At 50.9% G+C, this 20,716-nt stretch overlaps 1 protein-coding gene across 3 annotated transcripts in view; it reads left to right on the top strand.

Moving 5' to 3' along the window:
- The window catches only part of LOC122384921, a 37,473-nt gene extending 17,087 nt beyond the window's left edge, over window positions 1-20,386 (top strand). The window contains exons 1-8 of one of the 3 annotated variants that reach the window (XM_043372772.1): window positions 11,342-11,410; window positions 12,389-15,197; window positions 15,766-15,918; window positions 16,157-16,258; window positions 17,490-17,694; window positions 18,013-18,089; window positions 18,395-18,490; window positions 19,735-20,386. In XM_043372772.1, coding sequence (XP_043228707.1) covers window positions 12,444-15,197; window positions 15,766-15,918; window positions 16,157-16,258; window positions 17,490-17,694; window positions 18,013-18,089; window positions 18,395-18,490; window positions 19,735-20,154 — 3,807 coding nt within the window. In that variant the 5' untranslated portion in view covers window positions 11,342-11,410; window positions 12,389-12,443 and the 3' untranslated portion in view covers window positions 20,155-20,386. Of the gene's footprint in view, window positions 1-11,341; window positions 11,436-12,388; window positions 15,198-15,765; window positions 15,919-16,156; window positions 16,259-17,489; window positions 17,695-18,012; window positions 18,090-18,394; window positions 18,491-19,734 lie in introns of those variants that run through there. The other 2 variants (XM_043372764.1, XM_043372756.1) reach the window with 2 other exon arrangements.
- Window positions 20,387-20,716: the final 330 nt, after the last annotated feature.

Genomic DNA, 20,716 nt, shown 5'->3' with positions numbered 1-20,716 from the left:
CCCATTTTTACCATAGCACCACTTTTTTGTCCGTACAAAGGCGATTTTACGGATATTTTACTAGTCTAGGGGGCTTTACGGGCCTTAAACGTTAATGCAACGGGGTCCGTTTTGGGGAAAGTTTCTCGGCTGGTGGTGGGGCACCTGTGTGCCGATTTTGAACGAAATCGGGGGGGACCCCCCATTGACCCGAAATTTTGATTTTCCCGTAAAAACTTTCCTATGGGGAAAAAGTGGAATTTTCCTGCAGGACTGTGTCTGGGTAAACGAGAGCTTTCGATTGATACCCATTTTTACCCTAGCGCCCCGTTTTTGGCCGTACAAGGGCGAATTTACGGATTTTTTACGAGTTTACGGGGCTTTAAGGGCCTTAAACGTCAATGCAACGGGGACCGTTTTGGGGAAAGTTTCTCGGCTGGTGGTGGGGCAACTGTGTGCCGATTTTGAACGAAATCGGGGGGGACCCCCCATTGACCCGAAATTTTGATTTTCCCGTAAAAACTTTCCTATGGGGAAAAAGTGGAATTTTCCTGCAGGACTGTGTCTGGGTAAACGAGAGCTTTCGATTGATACCCATTTTTACCATAGCACCACTTTTTTGTCCGTACAAAGGCGATTTTACGGATATTTTACGAGTCTAGGGGGCTTTACGGGCCTTAAACGTCAATGCAACGGGGACCGTTTTAGGGAAAGTTTCTCGGCTGGTGGTGGGGCACCTGTGTGCCGATTTTGAACGAAATCGGGGGGACCCCCCATTGACCCGAAATTTTGATTTTCCCGTAAAAACTTTCCTATGGGGAAAAAGTGGAATTTTCCTGCAGGACTGTGTCTGGGTAAACGAGAGCTTTCGATTGATACCCATTTTTACCCTAGCGCCCCGTTTTTGGCCGTACAAGGGCGAATTTACGGATTTTTTACGAGTTTACGGGGCTTTAAGGGCCTTAAACGTCAATGCAACGGGGACCGTTTTGGGGAAAGTTTCTCGGCTGGTGGTGGGGCACCTGTGTGCCGATTTTGAACGAAATCGGGGGGGACCCCCCATTGACCCAAAATTTTGATTTTCCCGTAAAAACTTTCCTATGGGGAAAAAGTGGAATTTTCCTGCAGGACTGTGTCTGGGTAAAAGAGAGCTTTCGATTGATACCCATTTTTACCCTAGCGCCCCGTTTTTGGCCGTACAAAGGCGATTTTACGGATATTTTACGAGTCTAGGGGGCTTTACGGGCCTTAAACGTCAATGCAACGGGGACCGTTTTGGGGAAAGTTTCTCGGCTGGTGGTGGGGCACCTGTGTGCCGATTTTGAACGAAATCTAGGGGGACCCCCCATTGACCCGAAATTTTGATTTTCCCGTAAAAACTTTCCTATGGGAAAAAAGTGGAATTTTCCTGCAGGACTGTGTCTGGGTAAACGAGAGCTTTCGATTGATACCCATTTTTACCATAGCACCACTTTTTTGTCCGTACAAAGGCGATTTTACGGATATTTTACGAGTCTAGGGGGCTTTACGGGCCTTAAACGTCAATGCAACGGGGACCGTTTTGGGGAAAGTTTCTCGGCTGGTGGTGGGGCACCTGTGTGCCGATTTTGAACGAAATCGGAGGGGACCCCCCATTGACCCGAAATTTTGATTTTCCCGTAAAAACTTTCCTATGGGGAAAAAGTGGAATTTTCCTGCAGGACTGTGTCTGGGTAAACGAGAGCTTTCGATTGATACCCATTTTTACCCTAGCGCCCCGTTTTTGGCCGTACAAGGGCGAATTTACGGATTTTTTACGAGTTTACGGGGCTTTAAGGGCCTTAAACGTCAATGCAACGGGGACCGTTTTGGGGAAAGTTTCTCGGCTGGTGGTGGGGCACCTGTGTGCCGATTTTGAACGAAATCGGGGGGGACCCCCCATTGACCCAAAATTTTGATTTTCCCGTAAAAACTTTCCTATGGGGAAAAAGTGGAATTTTCCTGCAGGACTGTGTCTGGGTAAACGAGAGCTTTCGATTGATACCCATTTTTACCCTAGCGCCCCGTTTTTGGCCGTACAAGGGCGAATTTACGGATTTTTTACGAGTTTACGGGGCTTTAAGGGCCTTAAACGTCAATGCAACGGGGACCGTTTTGGGGAAAGTTTCTCGGCTGGTGGTGGGGCACCTGTGTGCCGATTTTGAACGAAATCGGGGGGGACCCCCCATTGACCCAAAATTTTGATTTTCCCGTAAAAACTTTCCTATGGGAAAAAAGTGGAATGGGAAAAAAGTGGAATTTTCCTGCAGGACTGTGTCTGGGTAAACGAGAGCTTTCGATTGATACCCATTTTTACCATAGCACCACTTTTTTGTCCGTACAAAGGCGATTTTACGGATATTTTACGAGTCTAGGGGGCTTTACGGGCCTTAAACGTCAATGCAACGGGGACCGTTTTGGGGAAAGTTTCTCGGCTGGTGGTGGGGCACCTGTGTGCCGATTTTGAACGAAATCGGGGGGACCCCCCATTGACCCGAAATTTTGATTTTCCCGTAAAAACTTTCCTATGGGGAAAAAGTGGAATTTTCCTGCAGGACTGTGTCTGGGTAAACGAGAGCTTTCGATTGATACCCATTTTTACCCTAGCGCCCCGTTTTTGGCCGTACAAGGGCGAATTTACGGATTTTTTACGAGTTTACGGGGCTTTAAGGGCCTTAAACGTCAATGCAACGGGGACCGTTTTGGGGAAAGTTTCTCGGCTGGTGGTGGGGCACCTGTGTGCCGATTTTGAACGAAATCGGGGGGGACCCCCCATTGACCCAAAATTTTGATTTTCCCGTAAAAACTTTCCTATGGGAAAAAAGTGGAATTTTCCTGCAGGACTGTGTCTGGGTAAACGAGAGCTTTCGATTGATACCCATTTTTACCATAGCACCACTTTTTTGTCCGTACAAAGGCGATTTTACGGATATTTTACGAGTCTAGGGGGCTTTACGGGCCTTAAACGTCAATGCAACGGGGACCGTTTTGGGGAAAGTTTCTCGGCTGGTGGTGGGGCACCTGTGTGCCGATTTTGAACGAAATCGGGGGGGACCCCCCATTGACCCGAAATTTTGATTTTCCCGTAAAAACTTTCCTATGGGGAAAAAGTGGAATTTTCCTGCAGGACTGTGTCTGGGTAAACGAGAGCTTTCGATTGATACCCATTTTTACCATAGCACCACTTTTTTGTCCGTACAAAGGCGATTTTACGGATATTTTACGAGTCTAGGGGGCTTTACGGGCCTTAAACGTCATTGCAACGGGGACCGTTTTGGGGAAAGTTTCTCGGCTGGTGGTGGGGCACCTGTGTGCCGATTTTGAACGAAATCGGGGGGGACCCCCCATTAACCCGAAATTTTGATTTTCCCGTAAAAACTTTCCTATGGGGAAAAAGTGGAATTTTCCTGCAGGACTGTGTCTGGGTAAACGAGAGCTTTCGATTGATACCCATTTTTACCCTAGCGCCCCGTTTTTGGCCGTACAAGGGCGAATTTACGGATTTTTTACGAGTTTACGGGGCTTTAAGGGCCTTAAACGTCAATGCAACGGGGACCGTTTTGGGGAAAGTTTCTCGGCTGGTGGTGGGGCACCTGTGTGCCGATTTTGAACGAAATCGGGGGGGACCCCCCATTGACCCAAAATTTTGATTTTCCCGTAAAAACTTTCCTATGGGGAAAAAGTGGAATTTTCCTGCAGGACTGTGTCTGGGTAAACGAGAGCTTTCGATTGATACCCATTTTTACCCTAGCGCCCCGTTTTTGGCCGTACAAGGGCGAATTTACGGATTTTTTACGAGTTTACGGGGCTTTAAGGGCCTTAAACGTCAATGCAACGGGGACCGTTTTGGGGAAAGTTTCTCGGCTGGTGGTGGGGCACCTGTGTGCCGATTTTGAACGAAATCGGGGGGGACCCCCCATTGACCCAAAATTTTGATTTTCCCGTAAAAACTTTCCTATGGGAAAAAAGTGGAATTTTCCTGCAGGACTGTGTCTGGGTAAACGAGAGCTTTCGATTGATACCCATTTTTACCCTAGTGCCCCGTTTTTGGCTGTACAAGGGCGAATTTACGGATTTTTTTACGAGTTTACGGGGCTTTAAGGGCCTTAAACGTCAATGCAACGGGGACCGTTTTGGGGAAAGTTTCTCGGCTGGTGGTGGGGCACCTGTGTGCCGATTTTGAACGAAATCGGGGGGGACCCCCCATTGACCCAAAATTTTGATTTTCCCGTAAAAACTTTCCTATGGGAAAAAAGTGGAATTTTCCTGCAGGACTGTGTCTGGGTAAACGAGAGCTTTCGATTGATACCCATTTTTACCCTAGCGCCCCGTTTTTGGCCGTACAAGGGCGAATTTACGGATTTTTTACGAGTTTACGGGGCTTTAAGGGCCTTAAACGTCAATGCAACGGGGACCGTTTTGGGGAAAGTTTCTCGGCTGGTGGTGGGGCACCTGTGTGCCGATTTTGAACGAAATCGGGGGGGACCCCCCATTGACCCGAAATTTTGATTTTCCCGTAAAAACTTTCCTATGGGAAAAAAGTGGAAATTTCCTGCAGGACTGTGTCTGGGTAAACGAGAGCTTTCGATTGATACCCATTTTTACCTCTTTGTGACGTCATTTCTAGGGGAAAACGGGTCATAAAGGTTTCCCTCTACCGGGGCCTTTTTTCCCCCTACCGAATCTGTGCTGTGCTGAACCTGTGCTGAATCTGTGCCAACTTCCGTTACATAGAGAGAGCCGTTTCTGAGCCTGGGCCCTGTTTCACCGGTGATAGCAGCACGCCACTATCAAATTGCGCGAGCTGACGTAATGTGATGACGTCATACTGCTGACGTAAGGGATAATTCTGGCGCACGATTGCCGCAATATTGTTTTACGTCATCAACTAAATGTTCGAAGTTTACGTCCAAATTTTCCTTAAAAACAACTTTTTTTAAATACATCATATTAAAAAAATATATATTGAAAATAAATATACTATCATGACTGCATAAACTCTTACTTTTAAAGGCTCATACGTCACTTAATGCCGCGGCCAAGGTCGCGGCAATCGTGCGCCGGAACTGCCCATCACGTCAACAGTATGGCGTCATGACATGACGTCAGCTCGCGAAACGTGATAGCAGCGTGCTGCTATCACCGGTGAAACAGGGCCCTGGCCGCAAACTTGGCTATCTCAACTCAAAACTAATGTTAAGGTGGGAGGGTATGTAACGGAAGTTGGCACAGATTCAGCACAGATTCAGCACAGCACAGATTCGGTAGGGGGAAAAAAGGCCCCGGTAGAGGGAAACCTTTATGACCCGTTTTCCCCTAGAAATGACGTCACAAAGAGGTAAAAATGGGTATCAATCGAAAGCTCTCGTTTACCCAGACACAGTCCTGCAGGAAAATTCCACTTTTTTCCCATAGGCAAGTTTTTACGGGAAAATCAAAATTTTGGGTCAATGGGGGGTCCCCCCGATTTCGTTCAAAATCGGCACACAGGTGCCTCACCACCAGCCGAGAAACTCCCCAAAACGGTCCCCGTTGCATTGACGTTTAAGGCCCTTAAAGCCCCGTAAACTCGTAAAAAATCCGTAAATTCGCCCTTGTACGGCCAAAAACGGGGCGCTAGGGTAAAAATGGGTATCAATCGAAAGCTCTCGTTTACCCAGACACAGTCTTGCAGGAAAATTCCACTTTTTCCCCATAGGAAAGTTTTTACGGGAAAATCAAAATTTCGGGTCAATGGGGGGTCCCCCCCGATTTCGTTCAAAATCGGCACACAGGTGCCCCACCACCAGCCGAGAAACTTTCCCCAAAACGGTCCCCGTTGCATTGACGTTTAAGGCCCTTAAAGCCCCGTAAACTCGTAAAAAATCCGTAAATTCGCCCTTGTACGGCCAAAAACGAGGCGCTAGGGTAAAAATGGGTATCAATCGAAAGCTCTCGTTTACCCAGACACAGTCCTGCAGGAAAATTCCACTTTTTCCCCATAGGAAAGTTTTTACGGGAAAATCAAAATTTCGGGTCAATGGGGGGTCCCCCCCGATTTCGTTCAAAATCGGCACACAGGTGCCCCACCACCAGCCGAGAAACTTTCCCCAAAACGGTCCCCGTTGCATTGACGTTTAAGGCCCTTAAAGCCCCGTAAACTCGTAAAAAATCCGTAAATTCGCCCTTGTACGGCCAAAAACGGGGCGCTAGGGTAAAAATGGGTATCAATCGAAAGCTCTCGTTTACCCAGACACAGTCCTGCAGGAAAATTCCACTTTTTCCCCATAGGAAAGTTTTTACGGGAAAATCAAAATTTCGGGTCAATGGGGGGTCCCCCCCGATTTCGTTCAAAATCGGCACACAGGTGCCCCACCACCAGCCGAGAAACTTTCCCCAAAACGGTCCCCGTTGCATTCACGTTTAAGGCCCGTAAAGCCCCCTAGACTCGTAAAATATCCGTAAAATCGCCTTTGTACGGACAAAAAAGTGGTGCTATGGTAAAAATGGGTATCAATCGAAAGCTCTCGTTTACCCAGACACAGTCCTGCAGGAAAATTCCACTTTTTCCCCATAGGAAAGTTTTTACGGGAAAATCAAAATTTTGGGTCAATGGGGGGTCCCCCCCGATTTCGTTCAAAATCGGCACACAGGTGCCCCACCACCAGCCGAGAAACTTTCCCCAAAACGGTCCCCGTTGCATTGACGTTTAAGGCCCTTAAAGCCCCGTAAACTCGTAAAAAATCCGTAAATTCGCCCTTGTACGGCCAAAAACGGGGCGCTAGGGTAAAAATGGGTATCAATCGAAAGCTCTCGTTTACCCAGACACAGTCCTGCAGGAAAATTCCACTTTTTCCCCATAGGAAAGTTTTTACGGGAAAATCAAAATTTTGGGTCAATGGGGGGTCCTCCCCGATTTCGTTCAAAATCGGCACACAGGTGCCCCACCACCAGCCGAGAAACTTTCCCCAAAACGGTCCCCGTTGCATTGACGTTTAAGGCCCTTAAAGCCCCGTAAACTCGTAAAAAATCCGTAAATTCGCCCTTGTACGGCCAAAAACGGGGCGTTAGGGTAAAAATGGGTATCAATCGAAAGCTCTCGTTTACCCAGACACAGTCCTGCAGGAAAATTCCACTTTTTCCCCATAGGAAAGTTTTTACGGGAAAATCAAAATTTCGGGTCAATGGGGGTTCCCCCCGATTTCGTTCAAAATCGGCACACAGGTGCCCCACCACCAGCCGAGAAACTTTCCCCAAAACGGTCCCCGTTGCATTGACGTTTAAGGCCCTTAAAGCCCCGTAAACTCGTAAAAAATCCGTAAATTCGCCCTTGTACGGCCAAAAACGGGGCGCTAGGGTAAAAATGGGTATCAATCGAAAGCTCTCGTTTACCCAGACGCAGTCCTGCAGGAAAATTCCACTTTTTCCCCATAGGAAAGTTTTTACGGGAAAATCAAAATTTCGGGTCAATGGGGGGTCCCCCCCCCGATTTCGTTCAAAATCGGCACACAGGTGCCCCACCACCAGCCGAGAAACTTTCCCCAAAACGGTCCCCGTTGCATTGACGTTTAAGGCCCGTAAAGCCCCCTAGACTCGTAAAATATCCGTAAAATCGCCTTTGTACGGACAAAAAAGTGGTGCTATGGTAAAAATGGGTATCAATCGAAAGCTCTCGTTTACCCAGACACAGTCCTGCAGGAAAATTCCACTTTTTCCCATAGGAAAGTTTTTACGGGAAAATCAAAATTTTGGGTCAATGGGGGGTCCCCCCCGATTTCGTTCAAAATCGGCACACAGGTGCCCCACCACCAGCCGAGAAACTTTCCCCAAAACGGTCCCCGTTGCATTGACGTTTAAGGCCCGTAAAGCCCCCTAGACTCGTAAAATATCCGTAAAATCGCCTTTGTACGGACAAAAAAGTGGTGCTATGGTAAAAATGGGTATCAATCGAAAGCTCTCGTTTACCCAGACACAGTCCTGCAGGAAAATTCCACTTTTTTCCCATAGGAAAGTTTTTACGGGAAAATCAAAATTTTGGGTCAATGGGGGTCCCCCCCGATTTCGTTCAAAATCGGCACACAGGTGCCTCACCACCAGCCGAGAAACTTTCCCCAAAACGGTCCCCGTTGCATTGACGTTTAAGGCCCTTAAAGCCCCGTAAACTCGTAAAAAATCCGTAAATTCGCCCTTGTACGGCCAAAAACGGGGCGCTAGGGTAAAAATGGGTATCAATCGAAAGCTCTCGTTTACCCAGACACAGTCCTGTAGGAAAATTCCACTTTTTCCCCATAGGAAAGTTTTTACGGGAAAATCAAAATTTCGGGTCAATGGGGGGTCCCCCCCGATTTCGTTCAAAATCGGCACACAGGTGCCCCACCACCAGCCGAGAAACTTTCCCCAAAACGGTCCCCGTTGCATTGACGTTTAAGGCCCTTAAAGCCCCGTAAACTCGTAAAAAATCCGTAAATTCGCCCTTGTACGGCCAAAAACGGGGCGCTAGGGTAAAAATGGGTATCAATCGAAAGCTCTCGTTTACCCAGACACAGTCCTGCAGGAAAATTCCACTTTTTCCCCATAGGAAAGTTTTTACGGGAAAATCAAAATTTCGGGTCAATGGGGGGTCCCCCCCGATTTCGTTCAAAATCGGCACACAGGTGCCCCACCACCAGCCGAGAAACTTTCCCCAAAACGGTCCCCGTTGCATTGACGTTTAAGGCCCTTAAAGCCCCGTAAACTCGTAAAAAATCCGTAAATTCGCCCTTGTACGGCCAAAAACGGGGCGCTAGGGTAAAAATGGGTATCAATCGAAAGCTCTCGTTTACCCAGACACAGTCCTGCAGGAAAATTCCACTTTTTCCCCATAGGAAAGTTTTTACGGGAAAATCAAAATTTCGGGTCAATGGGGGGTCCCCCCCGATTTCGTTCAAAATCGGCACACAGGTGCCCCACCACCAGCCGAGAAACTTTCCCCAAAACGGTCCCCGTTGCATTGACGTTTAAGGCCCTTAAAGCCCCGTAAACTCGTAAAAATCCGTAAATTCGCCCTTGTACGGCCAAAAACGGGGCGCTAGGGTAAAAATGGGTATCAATCGAAAGCTCTCGTTTACCCAGACACAGTCCTGCAGGAAAATTCCACTTTTTCCCCATAGGAAAGTTTTTACGGGAAAATCAAAATTTCGGGTCAATGGGGGGTCCCCCCCGATTTCGTTCAAAATCAGCACACAGGTGCCCCACCACCAGCCGAGAAACTTTCCCCAAAACGGTCCCCGTTGCATTGACGTTTAAGGCCCGTAAAGCCCCCTAGACTCGTAAAATATCCGTAAAATCGCCTTTGTACGGACAAAAAAGTGGTGCTATGGTAAAAATGGGTATCAATCGAAAGCTCTCGTTTACCCAGACACAGTCCTGCAGGAAAATTCCACTTTTTTCCCATAGGAAAGTTTTTACGGGAAAATCAAAATTTTGGGTCAATGGGGGGTCCCCCCCGATTTCGTTCAAAATCGGCACACAGGTGCCCCACCACCAGCCGAGAAACTTTCCCCAAAACGGTCCCCGTTGCATTGACGTTTAAGGCCCTTAAAGCCCCGTAAACTCGTAAAAAATCCGTAAATTCGCCCTTGTACGGCCAAAAACGGGGCGCTAGGGTAAAAATGGGTATCAATCGAAAGCTCTCGTTTACCCAGACACAGTCCTGCAGGAAAATTTCACTTTTTCCCCATAGGAAAGTTTTTATTTTCCCGTAAAAACTTTCCTATGGGGAAAAAGTGAAATTTTCCTGCAGGACTGTGTCTGGGTAAACGAGAGCTTTCGATTGATACCCATTTTTACCATAGCACCACTTTTTTGTCCGTACAAAGGCGATTTTACGGATATTTTACGAGTCTAGGGGGCTTTACGGGCCTTAAACGTCAATGCAACGGGGACCGTTTTGGGGAAAGTTTCTCGGCTGGTGGTGGGGCACCTGTGTGCCGATTTAAAACGAAATCGGGGGGGGACCCCCCATTGACCCGAAATTTTGATTTTCCCTTAAAAACTTTCCTATGGGGAAAAAGTGGAATTTTCCTGCAGGACTGTGTCTGGGTAAACGAGAGCTTTCGATTGATACCCATTTTTACCCTAGCGCCCCGTTTTTGGCCGTACAAGGGCGAATTTACGGATTTTTTACGAGTTTACGGGGCTTTAAGGGCCTTAAACGTCAATGCAACGGGGACCGTTTTGGGGAAAGTTTCTCGGCTGGTGGTGGGGCACCTGTGTGCCGATTTTGAACGAAATCGGGGGGACCCCCCATTGACCCGAAATTTTGATTTTCCCGTAAAAACTTTCCTATGGGGAAAAAGTGGAATTTTCCTGCAGGACTGTGTCTGGGTAAACGAGAGCTTTCGATTGATACCCATTTTTACCCTAGCGCCCCGTTTTTGGCCGTACAAGGGCGAATCTACGGATTTTTTACGAGTTTACGGGGCTTTAAGGGCCTTAAACGTCAATGCAACGGGGACCGTTTTGGGGAAAGTTTCTCGGCTGGTGGTGGGGCACCTGTGTGCCGATTTTGAACGAAATCGGGGGGGACCCCCCATTGACCCAAAATTTTGATTTTCCCGTAAAAACTTTCCTATGGGAAAAAAGTGGAATTTTCCTGCAGGACTGTGTCTGGGTAAACGAGAGCTTTCGATTGATACCCATTTTTACCATAGCACCACTTTTTTGTCCGTACAAAGGCGATTTTACGGATATTTTACGAGTCTAGGGGGCTTTACGGGCCTTAAACGTCAATGCAACGGGGACCGTTTTGGGGAAAGTTTCTCGGCTGGTGGTGGGGCACCTGTGTGCCGATTTTGAACGAAATCGGGGGGACCCCCCCATTGACCCAAAATTTTGATTTTCCCGTAAAAACTTTCCTATGGGGAAAAAGTGGAATTTTTCTGCAGGACTGTGTCTGGGTAAACGAGAGCTTTCGATTGATACCCATTTTTACCATAGCGCCCCGTTTTTGGCCGTACAAGGGCGAATTTACGGATTTTTTACGAGTTTACGGGGCTTTAAGGGCCTTAAACGTCAATGCAACGGGGACCGTTTTGGGGAAAGTTTCTCGGCTGGTGGTGGGGCACCTGTGTGCCGATTTTGAACGAAATCGGGGGGGACCCCCCATTGACCCAAAATTTTGATTTTCCCGTAAAAACTTTCCTATGGGAAAAAAGTGGAATTTTCCTGCGGGACTGTGTCTGGGTAAACGAGAGCTTTCGATTGATACCCATTTTTACCTCTTTGTGACGTCATTTCTAGGGGAAAACGGGTCATAAAGGTTTCCCTCTACCGGGGCCTTTTTTCCCCCTACCGAATCTGTGCTGTGCTGAATCTGTGCTGAATCTGTGCCAACTTCCGTTACATTGGGAGGGTCCCTTTAAGAAGAAGTTGATAGGCAGCTAATTTTGTTGAAGTAAGTCTTTTCAAGCTCATAGCTGGTAAATGAACATTCGTACTGGCTCAACCCTGGTGACTCTCTACCGCTCTAGGGTGTCTGCCCAGACCAATGTCTCCCCTAATTCCTTTCACCCTTCCGGATCTGAAATGGTCTTGTCAAAGTTCAAACCGAAAGGGCCTAACTCAACAAAACAAAACAAACAAATCTATCAATTTCCTTATTAGTGCCGCCATCTGGGTTTGATTCCTGGGCAATGCACGCGGCATTGCAGCTGCCTGACTGCTTGGAACAGCGTGAGAGTTCTGTTAGCACTTGGTCCACCGGAGCGCTGTTCGGCGGCCGGCTAGCGCGCTAGCCCGCGCACACATACGTGCACGTTGCCCCGGCAACGGGCTATTGACCAATGAGAAGCGCACTACGGGGGGCACAGGTATATGAAAAATCGCAGTGACGTTGCACTTTCCTCGCTTCTCATTGGTCAATAGCCCATTGCCGGGGCAACCAGCACGTATGTCATGTGAGCACCGGCAAGAGTACTAGCCGGCCGCTGATCAGAGCCCGGATATGGTGCTTAACCCAAAACCAACCAGCCATCTATTAGTGCCATTTTATGCGTTTAGGTCCATCTACTACCTACGACCTACCGTGTTCATATAAATATATTAATGGCAATCATGTGGTGCCACCTGGTCAGCCAGGTGGCGCAACACAATGCTGACCAGGTAACGCCAAGGCCTGATATGCTGATGTGGTGATATCCTCATCATTGGGTATGTTAACTGTTAAGCCTGAAACAGATTTGAGTGGTCAGGACATTGTATGCTAGAGCCTATTCAAATACATGAAACATGCTGTGATCAATCGCATGCACCTCCCGCATGTGATTGATGCTGGAAGAATTATGATGCATTTAAATAGGCTCTTGCATGCGATTTCCTGAATGCAAAAGTCTGTTTCAGCCTTTAATCAATTTAATGTGTTCACTCTTTTCAGGCTTACATTGCAAGCTGGAGCTTTGTTTTAGAGTCATTATAGGTATCATTTTCTGATGGTGGGCATTAAAATGGAGCCCCAATTCCAGCCAAGCTGGATGCTTGATCCAGAGTTTAAGAGTTGGCTGCAACCAGATCCTGCATCCACAAAGTTTGGTATATGCTCGATTTGTGATGTGCGTGTGAAGGCTAGTCTGCAACAACTGCGCACTCACTCGACAAGAAACCACTTGGAGATGGCTCGAGCTGTCCGCAGACCACGTGAGCAGGTGCTCAAGTACGACCCCAGGTGGCAGACAATGTCTGATCTGAGTGACTGGATGTGCCGCTCTCCACACAATCCCAACAATGCTTTCTGTGTGTGCTGCAATCAGGAGTTAGTGCCAAAGCTTTTGAACCTCAGACAGCATGGAACCAGCCAGCGTCACCGGCGGCTCAGTCAACGACCTGTAGAGCATGTGGGCGCTACTGATGAAGCTCCTAGTGGTGTGCTCGGCCGTACCAGCACTGGCAAACAGTCTCGTGCACAGACCATCGAGCTGTGGCGGCAGCGGCCTGGCATGGCCGCCTGGCTGCGCCGCTCTGCCGCCGACTGGCGAAAGGCGTTCTGCCTCTACTGTTACCGCGAGATCACGGCCAAATGGGTGTTTGTTCAAAGGCACGCGCAGAGTCGGAGGCACGCGCGGCTGGCCGCCGCCGCCGGTCTGGTGAGCGAGCCTGAGCCGGCACCGCTGGACTCTGCGGGGCTCTGCAACGCCGACCAGGGAACAGAGGAGACCGGCGGGCGGGAGACTGGTGGGAGTGACGCTGGAGACGACCAGAGTGACACAGCTGGCTTGGTCCCTGCCCAACACATGCCAGAGAGTGACCATTCCCCGTTGGTTCGACCTCACCCAGATAGTGACGGGACATCATTAGTCCTACTCGACCCAGAGAGCGAGGGGTCCCCTTTGGTTCAGATCCATACAAAGAACGACCGATCCCCGTTGGTCCAATTCGACCGGGAGGGTGACGTTCCCCTGGTGGTTTTATATCGCCCAGAGAATGACGGACTCCCTGTGACGGCTGACCGCGCTCAGTGCCAGTCCGACCCTGAGACTGAGCTAGTTCCCGACACCGCCGTCGTCCCTCCATCCTCGGACACCGGTGGTGCTGATGGGGACGGCAATACCTCCACGGCGCCCCGCCGATGGGTGAACCACGCCAAGTACAACCCCTCGTGGGAGCAGCGACCCGAGCTGGCCGGCTGGCTGTGCCGCAGCTCTGCCAGACCTCGCTACGCCCATTGTCTGGTGTGTAGCCGTGATATACAGCCTAAATTAGCTCACGTGCGGAGACACGGCGCCTCTCGGCGACACATCCGAAACGCGACAAAGGCAGAAGAAGTGCGAGTCGAGTTTCGGCCTCCGGGCAGCGAGAATGAGGGCGGAACCACCACCGCGGAGGCCGAATCTGAAACAGAAGAGACTGTGTGCGGGACCGGAGATGGACTCCCTGTGACGGCTGACCGCGCTCAGTGCCAGTCCGACCCTGAGACTGAGCTAGTTCCCGACACCGCCATCGTCCCTCCGTCAGCTCCGACGCCCTCAAAGTCCAATGGTGGTGATGGGGACGGCAATACCTCCCATACGCCCCGCCGCTGGGTGAACCACGCCAAGTACAACCCCTCGTGGGAGCAGCGACCCGAGCTGGCCGGCTGGCTGTGTCGCAGCTCCGCCAGACCTCGCTACGCCCATTGTCTGGTGTGTAGCCGTGATATACAGCCTAAATTAGCTCACGTGCGGAGACACGGCGCCTCTCGGCGACACATCCGAAACGCGACAAAGGCAGAAGAAGTGCGAGTCGAGTTTCAGCCTCCGGGCAGCGAGAAGGAGGGCGGAACGGCCACCGCGGAGGCTGAATCTGAAACAGGAGAGACTGTGTGCGGGACCGGAGATGGACTCCCTGTGACGGCTGACCGTTCTCAGTGCCAGTCCGATCCTGAGACTGAGCTAGTTCCCGACACCGCCATCGTCCCTCCGTCAGCTCCGACGCCCCCAAAGTCCAATGGTGGTGATGGGGACGGCAATACCTCCCATGCGCCCCGCCGCTGGGTGAACCACGCCAAGTACAACCCCTCGTGGGAGCAGCGACCCGAGCTGGCCGGCTGGCTGTGCCGCAGCTCCGACAGACCTCGCTACGCCCATTGTCTGGTGTGTAGCCGTGATATACAGCCTAAATTAGCTCACGTGCGGAGACACGGCGCCTCTCGGCGACACATCCGAAACGTGACAAAGGCAGAAGTGCGAGTCGAGTTTCAGCCTCCGGGCAGCGAGAAGGAGGGCGGAACGGCCACCGCGGAGGCCGAATCTGAAACAGAAGAGACTGTGTGCGGGACCGGAGATGGTGCCGGGGAAATGGCAGACGCTGCTGGCGAGGACGGACCGGCGGCCGATGACCAGCGCGACTGCAGCGCTGACGGTCCTCAGGAGGAGGTCGGCGGGCGACCGGCGCCGGCCCGCCGCCGGCTCACCTACCTCTCCAACTGGGAGTCGGTGCCGGAGCTGCGCGCCTGGCTGCGCCGCTCGCCCTGGGACAGACGCCGCCCGTTCTGCCGCTGGTGTCGGCGCGAGGTGACGGCTAAACTGGCGCACCTGCGGCGTCACGCGCGCTGCAGTCTGCACCGCCGCGCGCGGCCGCCGTCGGGTTACTCCGGCGTACGGTCAGTGGAGGTTGGTGGGAAGAAGAGGCAGGTGCTGACAAGGGAGCGGGCAGACGCACCTGAGGAAGCAGCAGCTGACGGTGGCACAGACGCGGTGATCGAGGGCCCGGTAAGTAGACATTTGGCTAATGCTGCACCTTGGGTACAAAGTGCTGTCAAATCACGTTGGTACGCCGTGTTTTCTTGTACAAAAATTTGAATTTTAGTGTTTTCAGTTTTATCATAGAAATGGCATGGACTTTGGGCTTTGAACTTTGTTTAGCACGGCACGACACATTTACATCTAGATAACTATTCAAATATGAGCACTTGGTGATGAAGTTGTCCACCTGAAAGACTGCATTCGCTCACAGCAATAGGGTCTGTTTCGCACACCTGACTGCACTGTGACTTAGTCTGGCCTAACCAATGAGGCATTTTTTAAGTAAAAGTAACCAGTGTGATGGGTTGCGCTGAATCTGAGCCGCATAAATGACAAATTGACTCGACCCTAACAAGTAGTCGACACACATTGATGAATTGGTGTTTGACCCATACCTTCATTGTAGTTTTACTTGTCGTAACCTCACCTGACCCACCGTCCGTCACCCGGTATTCACCAACGTCCCTGGCTAGGTCCGTTTATAGTCTGTCGTCATTGTCCCGACTGACCTGTCCGGCCCTGTCCGATCCGACAGAGACAGCGCGCCGAACTGGGTCCGTTCGGCACCTGCGTGGTCTGCAAACACCCGCTGGTGATCCGGCTCAACATTTTCCGCTCCCGCACGCGGCCGTCCGGTCGCCTGGTGGCCGATATGCTCTCCTCACTGGTACTGCAGCCGCTCGAGGAGGTAGGCGGGTGCTCCTCTGTGTCAACCGTCTTGTGATTGTCTAGAGAAAGATCCACTGTGCCTTCATTGAATCGTTTTTTTTTCTGCTTAGGTTTCGTTCCAATTGTTGACATCCTACTACTTAAAAGTCATTAAAAATAGTGGATAAAAGTTTGATATCATCCCACAGCGTTTGTGGCACTTAACTAACGCCTTTGATGCTGTGTAATGTTGTAACCCTTTTCGGGTCCTTTGACAGGGAAGCGGTGATCTTTCCGTCTCCGAGATCTGCACTTCGTGTGCTGCCCTTCTCGATGAGGCCGACGAACTACAAGCCAGGCTCACCGCCATCGAGAAAGACGTGAGAAATGCAGCTGTCATCATTGGAAACTATTAGAGCCCCCTGTCAAGCTAGAGTGGGAGTGTGATTTTTCAGTGATCTACACTCTCCCATTAATGGGTGTGCAATTGGTTTCTGGACAAAGTTCGTGCTGCCATGACGTGTTTGAATTTAGATTAAAACGAAATTTGTTTAGACAACTCAGAAAGGTAAGGTCGCTCGGATTTCCGTTTGTTACGAGCGAGCGAGCGCAGCGAGCGAAGTGAGTCTTTTCAATATAACGGAAAAATCTCAGTATGAGCGGCCCGGCCCGGCCTGTAACGCTTTTGAGAGGCTTATATCTCAGCAGCCGCTGGACCGATTGGCCTGCGGTCTTTTTTGTTCGGTAGCCCAATCCCTTCTACCCCGTAATTGACTACTTTTGATACATCTCAGTGACCGTCGTGGCACGTGCCACGTGAAAAGTCAAGGGTGTTCAAGCTGTTTTGCAAAAGTAGTGATTTTGAGAGGCTCATATCTCAGCAGCCGCTTGGGCGATTGACTTCCGGTAATTTTTGTAGGGTAGCAGCATCTCTTCTACCCAAAATAGGATACTCTCGAAGCATGTGGGTCACCCCCAGTGCACGTGCAAAATACAACAATAAGAGGTGCCAAATTTATTCCCATTTCAGTAACTCGGTAATTACTGGGGCGATTTCGCTGAAACTTCGCATACAGGTAGGCACCCACCAGGCAATGCATTCCCATGTGTTGCGGTTAGGGTGCTACTGCACGTGCGCACGTGCAGGGGGTGTTTGCAGATCTCGAGAATGGCTGGGCCGATTGCGCTCAAATTTGGTACATGGTTGGGGACCAGTTAGTAGGGTGCCGTGCAAAAGTCATTTTGGACCCCGTTTGCACGTGCGCACGTGCAGAATGCCGCTTCCAGATCTCAGGAACGGCTGGGCCGATTGCGTTCAAATTTGGCACACCGCTAGCGACCGGTTAGAAGGGTGCTTTGCACAAGCCCGTTGGAAGTACCCTCTCGCCCTTCCGCACGTGCAGGGCTCACTATCTCGCTCGCTCGTTCTTCGCCCAAAAGGCGTTTTACTGGTATTATAATTGCTAGTTTGCTCAAGGCAAAGCTTTTAACTCACAATGTCACATTCACCTCCAAATGGCCCAAATCAGTGAACATAAGTGATGAAGTCACCACATTTACCCAGAATAAGTTCTTAATTGATAAGCTGACTCTGTGCCCTTCCCTGGCCAGGTGCGGCTGAAGTTCTCGTCTCCCCGTCCCCTGGCGCGGCCGGCCACCCCGCTGTTGAACTCTGCCGACCCTCCGGAGAACGCCGGGACTGAGTTCGTCCCGGCCACAGCCGACCCCACACACGACAGCGAGTCGCCAGCAGCGGAGACGCCGGCGGAGATCGGCGACACCGCGACCGGGCAGCCGGTGGCCTTCATCACTATAGGTGAGTAAGACGGAGGTGGCGGGTGGGCTGGGTACAGGGCGGCGGGTGTCAGGTGATGCCGGGATCGGGTGTTCTCCAACGAAGGCCGAAATATTTGTGTCATCCTCTCCTTTCACGAAGGCCGTGTCACGTCCCGTCTTCTTGTTATGGAATTCCTCGTGGTCCTGACTTCATATGCTCGTCTTTCGCTGTGTGATAAGGTAAGAGACTTGAAATTTGTCAGATTGTTCAGCTGTTGTGTACAGGTCTGCTGTGTGTCACTGGCCAAGGCGCTCTCTCTCAAACATCTGATCTATATAACTGTGGTCACATTGCTAGGAGAGAGCGACCGGGAGATCTCACAGACGGTGGTTCGAACGGAGACTCTGGAGAACGGAGACCTCGTCATCTATCAGGTACGCTCAAACCCAAAGAGTCACAGACGATGTCATAGGGTTGTCTCTGGATAGGCCAGGGTCACTGTTCAGACACTGTGTTTGGTACAGTAGTTCTGAGCCTAGGGTATAGTCAGATATTTATTTATCCTTCATCGCTCTCCCTTGACCGGTCTCCGGCAGGCTGGTCACTTCAGCCCGGACTCGGCCCACAATTTGTCTGCACAGTGCTGGTTTTTATCACAATGCCACAGCTTTGATATTTGTAACCCCTGACTGACAGACTCTTTAATCCTCGTCAGTGCTGTGACCCCTCCCCCCTCCAGGAGCCAGCCGACCTGGTGCAGTCGGAGACGATAGACGCGGTCAGCAACTGCTCCCCCCTGCTGGACGAGGACATGCCGCAGGACGTGGTCGCCGAGGTATGTACGAGCTCACCTAACGTCGGGGATACCTGGTCAGGGGTAGCGAGTTGTTGATTCGACTGATGCTGGTAGATCGTAGCTTTCGCTTGCTGAGTAGTAATGAGTCTACAAATTATTACGAGCGAGCGAGCGCAGCGAGCGAAGTGAGTCTTTTCAATATAACGGAAAAATATCAGTATGAGCGGCCCGGCCCGGCCCGGCCCGGCCCGGCCTGTAACGCTTTTGAGAGGCTTATATCTCAGCAACCGCTAGACCGATTGGCCTGCGGTCTTTTTTGTTGGGTAGCCCCATCCCTTCTACCCTGTAATTGACTACTTTTGATACATCTCAGTGACCGTCGTGGCACGTGCCACGTGAAAAGTCAAGGGTGTTCAAGCTGTTTTGCAAAAGTAGTGATTTTGAGAGGCTCATATCTCAGCAGCCGCTTGAGCGATTGACTTGCGGTAATTTTTGTAGGGTAGCAGCATCCCTTCTACCCAAAATAGGATACTCTCGATGCATGTGGGTCACCCCCAGTGCACGTGCAAAATACAACAATAAGAGGTGCCAAATTTGTTCCCATTTCCGTAACTCGGTAATTACTGGGGCGATTTCGCTGAAACTTGGCATACAGGTAGGCACCCACCAGGCAATGCATTCCCATGTGTTGCGGTTAGGGTGCTACTGCACGTGCGCACGTGCAGGGGGCGTTTCCAGATCTCGAGAACGGCTGGGCCGATTGCGCTCAAATTTGGTACACGGTTGGGGACCAGTTAGTAGGGTGCCGTGCAAAAGTCATTTTGGACCCCGTTTGCACGTGCGCACGTGCAGAATGCCGCTTCCAGATCTCAGGAACGGCTGGGCCGATTGCGTTCAAATTTGGCACACCGCTAGCGACCAGTTAGAAGGGTGCTTTGCGCAAGCCCGTTGGAAGCACCCTCTCGCCCTTCCGCACGTGCAGGGCTCACTATCTCGCTCGCTCGTTCTTCGCCCAAAAGGCGTTTTACTGGTGGTACCTATGGCTATTGTGTGATATGTCCAGTAAATAATCGTTGTTCAGGACTGTGTTTTGGATGCACCGAAGTGTTGTACTCCGACACGGTCAGTCTAATCACCTGCTTGACCCATACCCGCTTCAGCACACCACATTCCTCTGTGTTACCGCTGGCGGTTGTGTGACGCTGATCAATTCGTGTCAGCACACCACTTGCCGAGCTGTGTTACCGCCCGTTGTGTAACGCTGATCCATTCCCCGTCCCCAGCCTCCCTCAGACGACTCTCAGTCGGCGCCGGAGCCGCGTGCCCCGCCGGTCCGGCGGCGGCGGCGGCGGCGGCGCTCCTTTGACTGCGCGCTCTGTCGGAGTAGTTTCCCCACCAGCGCGGCGCTGCAGCGCCACTGGGCCGCCGAGCACCCGCACGAGCTGCAGCAGTGTCCACTCTGTCCCAGACGCTACCTGTACACCTCCAGCCTCAAACAGCACGTGCGTACCCACCAGCCGCGCCGCTACACGTGCGAACAGTGCGGCAAACAGTTCACGGCCGCCTGCGACCTCAAGAAGCACGCCATTTTCGCGCACAGCGACGTGCGGAAACACCAGTGCGGCACGTGCGGCCGGGCGTTCAAACTGGCCTGGATTCTGAGCAGACATATGCGGCTGGTACATGATGTGACGGTGAAGTAGGACTAGCGGCCTACTGAGGCGTATGTGACCGTGCCTTTATACCGGTTTGTGAATGGTGTTGTGTTAACGATGTCGACTCAGGTATGAGTGATCGATATGGTGAGCTTTTAAGGGTTTTGCACTGGCTAAGGCGTGACCTAGTCTTCGTTCCAAGGTTTGTTCCTATGCAAATTAGTGTTTTGCATTTGATGCTGAGAATTAAAATAAAGAATAAAGCCGTTCACAATGCGGACGTACTGTTTGTCCACGTTGAGAAAATGCAACATTTATCTTATCTCAAATTGATCGGTTTCTAAAGACAGCAGAGAGTCGCCGGCACCCGCCAGGCGCTACTTTGATATCGCAAGGCTGTCGATTGAGCTCAAACGAATGTAATTAGCCCGGGTGAATCTAACCCCCAGACTGATTAGTGAAAATCGGCAAGTGTTCGCACATTAGGCTGTCTTTAGAGAAATATAACGTGTCGGGGTCCTCAGAACACCTCACTTGATCCTATGAGACACCTCGTGCTGGCGCTGATCACTGCGCTTGCACCGTGCAATGTCCATTGTGCAAAGCCTTA

This window comes from Amphibalanus amphitrite, unplaced genomic scaffold (genome assembly GCF_019059575.1).
Source record: "Amphibalanus amphitrite isolate SeventyFive unplaced genomic scaffold, NRLGWU_Aamphi_draft 000014F_arrow, whole genome shotgun sequence".
NCBI lineage: Eukaryota > Metazoa > Arthropoda > Thecostraca > Balanomorpha > Balanidae > Amphibalanus > Amphibalanus amphitrite.
Note: the sequence above shows the minus strand (reverse complement) of the source record. Positions and strands in the feature narration are given on the sequence as shown.